Source organism: Mus caroli, unplaced genomic scaffold (assembly GCF_978045245.1).
Source record: "Mus caroli unplaced genomic scaffold, Mus_caroli_1 scaffold_1, whole genome shotgun sequence".
Taxonomy (NCBI): domain Eukaryota; kingdom Metazoa; phylum Chordata; class Mammalia; order Rodentia; family Muridae; genus Mus; species Mus caroli.
In genome coordinates, this window is record NW_028227256.1 from 31108545 (window position 1) to 31121449 (window position 12905).

Below are 12905 nucleotides of genomic sequence, written 5' to 3' on the forward strand. Positions count from 1 at the left end.
ATTGTAGCATCTTTTCAGGAAGGAGTAAAAAGGCCTAAAATCTGTATTCTCCTGTATGAATTTCAGAATTGAGCAACAGTATCAGAGTGTGCTCGCTCTCTGGCATGAGTCTCACATAAACATGAAGAGTGTAGTCTCCTGGCACTATCTAGTCAATGAAATCGACAGAATTCGAGCTAGCAATGTGGCTTCGGTGAGTATGACATCATTTACGAGCCTCCCCACTCAGATGTAGCTCCTGGCGCTAAGTCATTAATCCAAGGATCCCTGTTCTTAGATAAAGACGATGTTGCCTGGCGAACACCAGCAGGTCCTCAGTAATCTCCAGTCCCGCTTGGAGGATTTCCTGGAGGACAGCCAGGAATCCCAAATATTCTCAGGCTCGGATATAAGTCAACTCGAAAAGGAAGTGAGTGTGTGCAGGAAGTATTATCAAGAGCTTCTCAAGTCTGCAGAAAGAGGTAAGGCATGGGGTTGCCAGGTTTCTTTTCCTTGTGGGGGTTTCGTCCTGACTCTTGTACTCCCCTTGGAAATCTCAGTCTTGGGTGTATTACATCCTTCAACTGTGACATGCATGCAGGATGGCTGAACAGTATGAAAATGTGTGTGTGTGCAGGGGATGGAACTCAGGAGCACATAACTTCATGCATGAAGCCCTGAGTTCAATTCCAGAGCCACCAGTAACAATCAGAACTTCTGAGCTACGAAGATGCCATACAAGATCATTAATTTCTAAAACTGGAATAACTAAAAATGCCCCCCAAGTGGAGGGACAGTCGACAGCCTCAGCTCATCTGTGGGAAGCACATTTGCTGTGCTTTACCCGGCAACCCTCAGAATGGAGGTCCTTAAGGATCACGAAAGATCTGATTCTTTTCCCGTGTTAAGTTTTACACAGCAGTTAAAGCAAAGTGCCTCATTTAGTTAAGTTTTATTTAATATCAATCTTAGTCCTAACTCTTCATACTATTTAGAAACAAATGATTTTATTAGTAATATTTTGTGTTTTTAAAACCTTAAAACATTAACAATTTTTTAAAGATTTATTTATTTATTTTATGTATGTGTGTGCACTGTTGCTCTCTTCAGATACACCAGAAGAGGGCATCAGATCCCATTACAGATGGTTGTGAGCCACCATGTGGTTGGTGGGAATTGAACTCAGGACCTCTGGAAGAGCAGTCAGTGCTCTTAACCACTGAGCCATCTCTCCAGCCCAATTAACAAAAATTTTTTTACCTGCTTTTTCCTTTTAGATCTTGGTTTAATTTAATGGTTAATTGATAGCATATAATTCACATTTTTGTGATTATTAAACAGAATAATACATTACTTCCTTTGGGCATTTCAGTGATGATTTGGTATTTTAAATGGCCTTAGGAAAATTTGCTTAGTAATTTTTAAGTTTTAAAATTCACATTCTAAGATTTCTGTTTTAAGGTTATGTCCTTAGGGTTTGTGCTAATAGGAACCACTGGTTTGTCTCAGTAAGAACAAAGCTGTTGTAATGAACCTTGCAGGAGAGCTTCCTGGGGAGTGGAAATTACTTACACCATGTGTCCTTTCACAGAGGAGCAAGAGGAATCTGTGTATAATCTTTACATCTCGGAAGTGCGTAACATTCGGCTCCGCCTGGAGAGCTGTGAAGACAGGTTAATTCAGCAGATCCGGACTCCCCTGGAAAGAGATGATTTACATGAAAGCATGCTCAGGATCACGGAGCAGGAGGTAAGAGTTACACACGTGTTAGCAAAGCCAGAGTCATTTCCTCTTAGAGACCCTGAATGTCACCTTCTGATTTCCTGCATGAAACTGTGACTTCAGTTCAGTTGTGCATTTCTTACTGGATGTGAACTAAGATCCCATGACTGAGGTCTGCCTCTGAGGTAGTAAACATAGAGGCACCCTGGTGGGCTTCTCGCAGAGAGTCATCATACACCTGCTGTTTACAGAGTTAGAGATTTAGGTCAAAGGAAGATGCAGTAATAATTACTGGTTATCAAGCTGGATTGGTGTGCTTCTGTTTACTTGGTAGAGGAAAAGGTTATACAGGTGCTTATATTGGTAATAAACTACAAAATGTGTTTTTAAGCTGCCGTAAGAACCATGCCCATGGCAGAGACGAAGATAACCTCCGTTTGTTTTCTGTACTAGAAACTGAAGAAAGAGCTGGATCGGCTTAAAGATGACTTGGGAGCGATCACAAATAAGTGTGAAGACTTTTTCAGCCAAGCGGCTGACTCGCCGTCTGTCCCCGCTCTCCGATCAGAGCTCAGCGTGGTCATTCAGAGCATGAGTCAGATCTACTCTATGTCTTCCACGTACATAGAGAAGTATGTCAGCACTCAGTTCTCACCCCGCCCCCTCTCTCAGTGCTTCTGCGGGCGATCCATTTATCTTAAGAAACTAGATTGATGATATTTCTCCATGTTTGGGGGGGGAGGGGCTACCTGGAAACTCCCTTTTTGTAGTTTGATGATATTTCTCCATGGGTGAGGGGGTTACCTATAAACTCCCTTTTTGTAGTTTTTTGGGGTTTCCACTCATGCTTGGCATAACCTATTGGAACCTAGGAACCTATTGGAATCTGCGTAAATGCCTCCTAGGGGTGGGGTATGGGGTGGTGTCTATTACGAAAAGAATCAACTGACTGTTACATGGATAGGAGGCCAGTCAGTGTCCCATGTCATGAGTTTTAATGACCCTCTCTAAGTCTACAGTGTGTGTCGGGGGAAGACATTGAACAGCATGAACTAGTATTTATTTCTCCTTAAAGGTTGAAGACTGTGAATTTGGTTTTAAAAAACACTCAAGCTGCAGAAGCCCTTGTCAAACTCTACGAAACAAAACTGTGTGAAGAGGAAGCAGTTATAGCAGACAAGAATAACATTGAGAATTTAATGAGTACTTTAAAGGTAAGAGTCTCACTTCTGACCACGGCTCCAAGGTCCTGCTCCGAGTCATTCCTCTAGCTCAAAGCTTGAGCGTCAAACATCCTGCACTAAGACTCTGATGTAGAGAGTGTTTCTGAGTGTGCCACCTCCGTTTCACACTTCTAATTCCAAAACTTCCTATAAATAACTACACTCAATCATTCCAGTATAAGTTATTGATATATTGCCATGCGGAGACATCAGGGCCAAGGTAATTTATAAAAGAAATCTTTTAGTTGGGGGCTTGCTTACAGTGTCAGATGGTGACTCCATGATCATCATGGTGAGGGGCATGGCAGCAGGCAAGCAGGCATGGCACTGGAGAGATAGCTGAGAGCTTACATTTAATCCACAAGCCCAAGACAGAGAGAGAGAGAGCAACCAGACCTGGGCTCTTGAAACCTCAAAGCCCAACCCCACTGACACATTTGCTTCAACGAAGCCACCCTCTAATCCTTCCCAAACAGTCCCACCAACTGGAACCAAGCATTTCAATATATGTCATACAATGATGGACAAATTGTAACCCTAGGTAAACAGTGTGTTTCTGTATGACTTGTTGATACATTATATCATGATGTCTGTCCATTGATTCATGTATTTCAGCAATGGCGATCAGAAGTAGATGAGAAGAGAGAGGTGTTCCATGCATTGGAAGACGAGTTGCAGAAAGCAAAAGCCATCAGTGATGAGATGTTCAAGACACACAAAGAACGGGACCTTGACTTTGACTGGCACAAAGAAAAGGCAGACCAGCTTGTCGAAAGGTGGCAGAGCATTCATGTCCAGATCGACAACAGGTGGGTCACCTTTCTGTTCAGTGCACATGTAGGTGGGAGTCCCTTTGTGTACAGAAGGCAAATTCCAAACTTACCAGGCATTAAGTGACATTCCATACTAATGTGTTAGCTGTAGGATTGTTCCCTACTTCCATTTCTTTCTTATAGACTCTCTTTTGCAGAAGAGGCAGGAAGAAGGCATTGGCTCTTCTGGAACTAGAGTTGCAGTCAGTAGTGAGCTTCTATATGGATGCTGGGAACCAAACTTAAGTCCTCTGGAGAGCAGCCAGTGCTCCTAATTGCTGAGATGTCACTACCTCCAGAAAAATGACCTTTTCAACTGTGCACAATTAAAATTGCTGATTTATCCTGACATTTGTATAATCTGTCTTTTAAAAAGATAATAGTCTACTGCTCTAAAAGTTATTACCAACTTATAATGTTCAAATAACTGAGTTTATAAAATAAATCATAAGCTTATTTCTTGGGCTCTACATAGCAATAAGCTACTCAGGATCCGTTGATTGACTGATTGTAATGAAGGCCACTTGCCCTGCATTTTCAGCTTTAGCCTCAGTGCCATAGTAAAACAGCACCGACAAACTTCATAGCTCCTGGGACAGGCTATGTCTGTTCACCCAGAAACCGCATGGGGCAGGTGCTGCTGGAATTGTGTTTTAGGCTGCTGCCAGGTATCTGCCCTGTTGTGCTTGGTGGCTCTTCCCTGCCCTTCCCCATTCCTGCTGGAATGTGACTATTCCATTGCTGTTCTTGTAGGCTCCGGGACTTAGAAGGAATCGGGAAGTCCCTGAAGCACTACAGGGACTCCTACCACCCTCTCGATGACTGGATCCAGCACATTGAAACGACCCAGAGAAAAATTCAGGAAAATCAGCCAGAAAACAGCAAAGCCCTGGCCCTGCAGCTGAACCAACAGAAGGTACTTGAACTGAGATTCTGTCTGAATTTGGTCCGCCTCAAGCCTCACCTTTCTCTCCTGTCTTGGAATCAAAGGCAGTTGCTTAGACCACTGTGAGGAATGATGATGCCTGTGAGAATTCTATACCTTAAACTTGCCTGCATTTACTTTTATTTTCCAAAAGTCATTTATAAAAGCGTAGATATTGAAGAGTGTGTTAGAGTAGTTTCCACAGACTTCATTTTCCGGGTTTCAGAGGCTGGGTCTAATTTTTCTTGATAATATGCTGGCAGTATAGTTTATACTTGCTAAATTAATACACATGGCCAGAGGTAATAGATAGAATCCTAGCTAGTGGCGATTGGTGGGAAGTTGGATACTTTAAGGTTTTATCATTAGCAGCCCGTAATGTCTAACAGTTTGCATCTGGAGTGGGTATAAGGAATGGCACCACGTCTGTTCTGCAAACTTCTCATTTCTGCCCTGAAAGCCTCCCAAGGGTAGATCGCTTATTAATCTTTCCTGGAAGTTTGTTATTTATAAGTCAAGGCACGTGTAAGTATGACGCATTATGCAGTGCAGCATTGAGTGGCTGCATGCTTTTTCATTACTGACGCTGTAGAGCTCCTGTCTCCTCCTCTCTAAACTCTGTGTTACAGATGCTGGTGTCTGAAATAGAGGTGAAGCAGAGCAAAATGGATGAGTGTCAGAAATACTCAGAGCAGTACTCGACTGCCGTCAAGGTGAGGACAGACGAATAGCTATATAATGCTATAGCATAGATTTAAAGCAGTTCAAGTCAGTCCATTCTGTTTAAAAAGAGAAAGTCCCCATTTAATCTTTTGCATACATGCCTAGTAAGTATGAAATGAGTCAGGTGATAGCCCGTGACTGGTTCATTTTCTCTGTCTCTGTGAATGCATGAAAGTATACAGATGCCCCAAATACATAGCTCTGAAACGTTTCTTTCTTTTTTAAAAAAAATTATTTATTTATTTATATGAGTACACTATAGCTATCTTCAGACACACCAGAAGAGGGCATCGGATGGTTGTGAGCCACCATGTGGTTGCTGGGAATTGAACTCTGGGCCTCTGGAAGAGCAGTCAGTGCTCTTAACCACTGAGCCAGCCATCCCCTCAGCTCTGACATTGGTTTCTTACTGCTCTCCTTTTCTCTTTAATTTAAACTGTAGAGAACATTTAGCTTGTCCTGAAGAAACGCTGTCATAGTTTGATGCTAACACTGATGCTATCTTAGGCTCCCAGCTCCATAGCTCTGCTGTTGAATAAGTGGAGGATGCCTATAACTGATAGTATTCTGCAGTGAATGTTTTCTCGAGTTCTAAAGACAACTGGGACCTTTGCTGACCACTGCACATGTCTCTGCTCATGTCACTGCCTCGCAAGTATCTCTAGAATCAAATAGGTCTTTAAATTTTTCGTTTTCAAGGCAGGCAGTGGTAGTGCATGCCTTTTGTCTTAGCACTTGCAAGGGAGGCTCATGCATCTCTAGCCTGGTCTACAGAGTGAGTTCCAGGGCAGGCAGGGCTACACAGAGGAGTCTTGTCTCTAAAAACAACAACCACAACAATAAAATGGAGTATTCATCGTTGACTTTTTTTATTTAAAATTGTTTCAGTGAACTAGTTGCCAATGCTCTGTGGTCAGTCCCTATGGAGTGAAGCTGTCAGGCTTTGCTTGAATTAATTTTTATCACATTGGTTCTTTCATGCAGGACTACGAATTGCAAACAATGACCTACAGGGCTATGGTGGATTCCCAGCAGAAGTCACCAGTGAAGCGACGGCGGATACAGAGCTCAGCAGACCTCGTTATTCAAGAGGTAACAAACACAGAAGGGCAAAGGACAGGAAGAGAGAAACAATGTTTTCAAAACACTTTTACTTTCTCCTGGTAAAGCATAACTAGTATAAAACTGGCCATTTTAATTATTTTTAAATGATTTAATGGCATATTAGTATATAACAATTTTGGGAATGCATGATGGTTTACTTCTAGTGTTTCTCTTAGATAATCCTTGAGACAGAAAGTACCACAGTACTACATTTTATTAAGTCTCTTTAAAAACTCTTTTAGAGTCAAGATCATTTATTAACACAGAAAATAATATGTTTCATGAGTATACCCAGAAGGAGGTGGGGCATACAAAGAGAGCAGCAAGCTCGTTACTCCTGAAGTGAGACCAACTACTGGATAAGTGTGTTTTATTCCCGAAAGCCTAGTCGGCGGCAGCGCGGGCATCGGTCAGCAGTCACACACCGCCTTGGTTGCAGAAATAATGCTCTCTTCACTTCTCCCTCGCAGTTCATGGACCTGCGGACACGGTACACTGCCCTGGTCACTCTCATGACGCAGTATATTAAATTTGCTGGTGATTCATTGAAAAGGCTGGAAGAGGAGGAGGTAACCGTTAACATGTTACATCCGTGTGAACAGGAACTAGGTTTGAGCCGAAACTGTAATGCTTTGGGAAGGAAAAGCTTCGTGATGAATTTACATGGCTGATTGCTAACATGCAAGTCGTTAATTAGTAGCTTAACCTGGAAGAGACTGAAAGCCTTGGACATTTGTTTGGTTTTTAAAGTCTCCAAAACAGAAAAGTTTTTTTTTTTTTTTTTTTTTTTTTTTTAAGATTTATTTATTTATTTATTATATGTAAGTACACTGTAGCTGTCTTCAGACACACCAGAAGAGGGCGTTGGATCTCATTAAGGATGATTGTAAGCCACCATGTGGTTGCTGGAATTTGACATCAGAACCTTCGGAAGAGCAGTCATTGCTCTTAACTGCTGAGCCATCTCTCCAGCCCCAGAAAAGCATTTTTAAAGCTTTACTTCAGGTGGCCTGGAGTATCGGCTTAGTGTACTTTAGTCATGGGTTTGATCCCCAAACCTCAAAAGCAGCTACTTCAGAACCATTGTGGTAGAATTAGTATCATCCACAGTGCTGGGTCAGCGGGAAGATTTGGGCAGAAGTGGCTTGAGCTTCTTCACATCTGAGTTTCTATCAAGTGCAGATGCCACTCATAGGAAGTCTGTAGAGAGCTTCCATGCACACACACACTTCCGTTACTCATCTTAAATTGACATACTTTGTTTAAAAGTTAAATTTAAATCAACTGTATTAAAAAGACACACTTAATAATAGATATTTGTGCAAAAGAATGGGCTTAAGAAGTGTGGAGCTTTAAGATTTGCATTTTTGCCAAAAACTTATATGTGTTAAGAAGAGTAAACCTCTTTCTGACACAAAGGATACTTGCAGCTTTGATCCTGAACTTAGAATTGTGCTGAGAAACAGCAAGAGTAAGAAATGACTTGTAGCCGGGCGGTGGTGGTGTACGCCTTTAATCCTAGCACTCGGGAGGCAGAGGCAGGTGGATTTCTGAGTTCAAGGCCAGCCTGGTCTACAGAGTTAGTTCTAGGACAGCCAGGGCTACACATAGAAACCCTGTCTCGAAAGTCAAACAAGCAAAAGATATGTAACTAACTGGAGTTTTAGACCCCTAGTGCTTCTGAAACAGTCTTGAAGTTCTCCAGGATGAGAGAACAGTTTTTCATAATCAACACACAAGCAGATACCTGAAGAGTTCAGAAGTAACAGCATGTGTTAGAGAAATATAGAGCATTAACTTAGATGTGTATTTGATATGGTAGAGAAATTCTGTAGCTGATACGAACACCCAACTCTAGAAGTTATTGATCCCTCTGCAGAGAGCTAAGAGACCTTTCAAGGAGCTGATTTTCATGCATAAGTTTGATGGAAAGATGTAAAACCAGTAACTGACCTAATTATTGAGGGTAATTTTAAGCATAAGTGAAAAAAATCTAGTTAATTAGATAACATAGACTTATTAATAAGCCACCAAAATTACTCTAATTAAGATACTGGAGACTCAGCAATAGATTTTACTTTATTTTTGCTGAGTTAAACAAATTCTGACTAAGAGAAAACAGCTCAGAATAGCATGGCTATAGCTAAGCTATGCTTCTGAGTAAGATTTGATGAGGGACTGGTTCTTAGAAAGAATTTTTTTTAATTAAATGTTGTGGTTTTGTTTTTGAGACAGTGTCTGTCTGGTTAACCCAGAATGAGGGGCCAGAGCTCCAAGTCCTCCGGTTTAACCTGAGTACTGGGATCACAGGTGTGTGGTCTGTGCCCTGAGAAGGCTTCATGTTTTCAATATGCAGAATGCTGTAGCGTCCTGAGGGTTGACTTTGATACAGAATTGAAATATACCATTGAGCGTAGCAATTACAATGAGACTTGTTTTTCTGTGGAGTCATATTAACAGCCGTGGGGAGATTAATGAAGGAAGCTGAGCTTTTAAGCCCCAAATTATCAGAGACCAAGAAAGTGGGAGAAGAAAAAAGATTTGTTATCAGTTAAATTCTTGAAAGTCACATATTCCAGTGAAAACAAAGCGTATCTATAAAATGATTTTGTCTTTCTATTTCAGCTCTTATCTCTCTTTTCAAATTGATACTGACTCGAAATATTAAGTAAGAAAACTAGAATATGTTTATAAACTAGTCCAAACATTCAGTATTTCAATTAATATTTACTTCCCCAGTCCTCCCAGCTGCTAAAAGGTTTCTTGATACTTATTTGGTAAGATGGATATGAATCCCTATGTATATTTTTAAATCCTTTCTATTTCACAAGTTCCTTTGTATTTGTGGGGTATCTTAAGGGACTTGACAAGATGGGTTCCAGATGAGGCATGCCAACTACGATGACCTGGGGGTACCTGAAGCCATCAGGGACAGGCGCTGCCTTTGCATTAGCAATGACCTTCATTGTAACTGTCACATTCGCATGCATAAACATTGACTTAGTAATGTCAATGTTTTGCATAATTCTCCTTTCCCGTGTTTTAAAGTACCATTTCTGACTTTGGCTCTCTGTTCTGTTTCTTTAATCATAAACATGGGACTGCGCGTATCATGTTTAATTTCCACTGAACTCCGCTCTTGAAAACTGAATCTTGCGTTCATTGGTTCTTGTGTGGTGGTGGTGTTCTAAGCTGACAGAATTATGTTGTATGAGACTAGAGTGGCTATCATTATAAGAAAAGCTTATGTTTTCTATTTATAAAAGTTTGGAGTCCCACTCTTGTTCTGTAGAGACATTTCTTGCTTCAGAACCTCAAGCCTGCTAATTTTCCATATGAAATTACTCCTGAGGGGCAGAAGACATTGGTTGGTAACCGAACAGGCTTGCAGGATTTCTGTCTCCTTCCTCCTGGCTTTCTGAGGCTTCTGCTCTGAAGGTGCTGGTACTGGTGGCGACTGCTTATTCCGCATCTGAGTTCCCTTGGTCTCGTAAGTACTGCTCCAGAGGCTGCAGAATCTATGTCAATGGGACGCCTTTGACCCTTTAAATGTTTCTCGCAGATGAAAAGGTCTAAAGAGAATTCTGAGCAAGGAGCATATTCAGATCTACTGCAGCGTCAGAGAGCAACCATGGTTGAGAATAGCAAACTTACGGGGAAGATCGGTGAACTGGAAACAATGGTGGCTGAGCTAAAGAAACAGAAATCCCGGGTCGAGGAGGAGCTTCCGAAAGTTAAGGAGGCCGCCGAAAATGAACTGAGAAAGCAACAGAGGAACGTGGAAGACATCGCCCTGCAGAAGCTGCGGGCCGAGAGCGAGGCCAAGCAGTACCGCCGAGAGCTGGAGACGATCGTGAGGGAGAAGGAAGCTGCCGAGCGGGAGCTGGAGCGGGTGAGGCAGCTCACGGCGGAGGCGGAAGCTCGGCGAGCCGCGGTGGAGGAGAACCTCCGCAACTTCCGGAGCCAGCTGCAGGAAAACACCTTCACCAGGCAGACGCTGGAAGATCATCTGCGGAGGAAGGACTCGAGCCTCAGTGATCTGGAACAGCAGAAACGGGCCCTGGTGGAAGAGCTGCAACGAAAGCGGGACCACGAGGAGGAGCTCCTGCGACTGGTGAAGCAGATGGAGCGGGACCTGGCCTTCCAGAAGCAGGTGGCCGAGAAGCAGCTGAAGGAAAAGCAAAAGGTCGAGTTGGAAGCCAGAAGGAAAATCACCGAAATTCAGTTTTCATGTAGAGAGAGCGCTGCGGTGGCACAGGCAGGGCCCCAGAGGGAGCAGGACAGACAGAAAGAGGAGGAGCTGAAGCAGCAGGTGGATGAGCTGACCGTGGCCAATAGGAAGGCGGAGAAAGAGATGAGGGAGCTGAAGTACGAACTCAGCGCGGTCCAGCTCGAAAAGGCCTCGTCTGAGGAAAAGGCCCGGCTGCTGAAGGATAAATTGGACGAGACGAATAACACACTCAAGTGCCTCAAGGAAGATCTGGAAAGGAAGGATCAGGCTCAGGAACGCTATTCCCAGCAGCTCAGAGACCTGGGAAGGCAGCTGAACCAAACGACAGACAAAGCCGAAGAGGTCAGGCAGGAAGCAAACGATCTCAAGAAAATAAAGCACACCTATCAGTTGGAATTAGAGTCTCTCCATCAAGAGAAAGGAAAACTCCAGAGGGAAGTTGACAGAGTCACCAGGGCGCACGCACTAGCCGAGAGGAACATTCAGTGTTTAAACTCCCAAGTTCACGCTTCGAGAGATGAGAAGGACCTCTCAGAAGAGAGGAGACAGCTCTGCCAGAGAAAATCAGACCATTTAAAAGAAGAGTTTGAGAGGAGCCATGCACAGTTGCTTCAGAATATTCAAGCCGAGAAAGAAAATAATGATAAAATCCAAAAGCTGAATAAAGAGCTGGAGAAAAGCAATGAGTGTGCAGAAACGCTCAAGCAGAAGGTGGATGAGCTCACGAGACAGAATAATGAAACCAAATTGATGATGCAGAGGATTCAGGCAGAGTCCAAGAACATAGTCCGCGAGAAGCAAGCCATCCAGCAGAGATGCGAAGTGCTGCGGATCCAGGCAGACGGTTTTAAGGATCAGTTACGGAACACCAACGAACACTTGCATAAGCAGACAAAAACAGAGCAGGATTTCCACAGAAAAATTAAAAGCCTCGAAGATGATCTAGCCCAAAGTCAAAACCTTGTAAGCGAGTTCAAGCAAAAGTGTGACCAGCAGAGCATGATCATCCAGAAAACGGAGAAGGAGGTGAGGAGCCTGAGCGCAGAACTGAGCGCGTCCAAAGAGGAGAAGCGGCGGGAAGAGCAGAAGGCTCAGCTGCAGCGAGCTCAGGTGCAGGAGCTGAATGACAGGCTGAAGAGGGTGCAAGACGAGCTGCACCTGAAGACCATCGAAGAGCAGATGACCCACAGGAAGATGATCATGCTCCAGGAAGAGTCGGATAAGTTCAAACGCTCAGCAGATGAGTTTCGGAAGAAGATGGAGAAGCTAATGGAGTCCAAGGTCGTCACTGAAAACGATCTCTCAGGCATCAAGCACGACTTTGTGTCTCTCCAGAGAGAAAACTGCCGGGCACAAGAGAACGCGAAGCTGTGGGAGACCAACATCCGAGAGCTTGAGCGGCAGCTTCAGTGCTACCGTGAGAAGATGCAGCAAGGCCAACACGTGGAAGCAAACCACTATCAGAAGTGCCGGAGACTCGAGGAGGAGCTGTTGGCCCAGAGACAGGAAGTTGAAAACCTCAAGCAAAAAATGGACCAGCAGATAAAGGAACATGAGCACCAGTTGCTTCGGCTCCAGTGTGAAATTCAAAAGAAGAGCACAACCCAAGACCACACCTTTACGTCGGCTTTTGATACGGCAGGGAGAGAGTGCCACCACCCTGCAGAGATCTCCCCCGGGAACTCTGGGCACCTTAACCTAAAGACCAGACTCCCACTGTCCAGGTGGACTCAGGAACCACACCAGACAGAAGGAAAATGGCCGCACAGGGCTGCTGAACAACTTCCGAAGGAGGTTCAGTTCCGACAGCCAGGGGCTCCGCTAGACAGGGAGAGCAGCCAGCCACGCTACTCGGAGTATTTTTCTCAGACAAGCACTGAACTGCAGATAACTTTTGATGATAAAAACCCAATCACGAGACTGTCTGAGCTAGAGACGATGAGGGAGCAAGCCCTGCATCCCTCCAGACCGCCGGTGACGTATCAGGATGACAAACTTGAAAGGGAGTTGGTGAAGCTTTTGACACCCTTAGAGGTACACATTGGCCTGAGGCCTTATTAGCTATGTCATGTCAGGCTGCTGCTTTTATTTCTTTTTCTTTTTTTTTCTCCAAGACTAGATTTTTAAGTTTTGAATGCTTAGCTGTGTGTGAGGGGGAAAAAAACACTGTAATTTTCCAGCAGTTT

At 43.7% G+C, this 12905-nt stretch overlaps 1 protein-coding gene across 26 annotated transcripts in view; it reads left to right on the forward strand.

Moving 5' to 3' along the window:
• Dst (dystonin) overlaps nucleotides 1–12905 on the forward strand; it is a 396685-nt gene that overhangs the window by 258334 nt on the left and 125446 nt on the right. For 25 of the 26 annotated variants that reach the window (XM_085836145.1, XM_085836168.1, XM_085836161.1 and 22 more), the window contains 10 exons: nucleotides 67–193; nucleotides 278–461; nucleotides 1571–1728; nucleotides 2155–2333; nucleotides 2777–2915; nucleotides 3540–3733; nucleotides 4490–4652; nucleotides 5291–5374; nucleotides 6369–6476; nucleotides 6959–7057. In XM_085836145.1, coding sequence (XP_085692271.1) covers nucleotides 67–193; nucleotides 278–461; nucleotides 1571–1728; nucleotides 2155–2333; nucleotides 2777–2915; nucleotides 3540–3733; nucleotides 4490–4652; nucleotides 5291–5374; nucleotides 6369–6476; nucleotides 6959–7057 — 1435 coding nt within the window. Of the gene's footprint in view, nucleotides 1–66; nucleotides 194–277; nucleotides 462–1570; nucleotides 1729–2154; nucleotides 2334–2776; nucleotides 2916–3539; nucleotides 3734–4489; nucleotides 4653–5290; nucleotides 5375–6368; nucleotides 6477–6958; nucleotides 7058–10050; nucleotides 12754–12905 lie in introns of all 26 variants that reach the window. The other variant, XM_021175144.3, reaches the window with a different exon arrangement.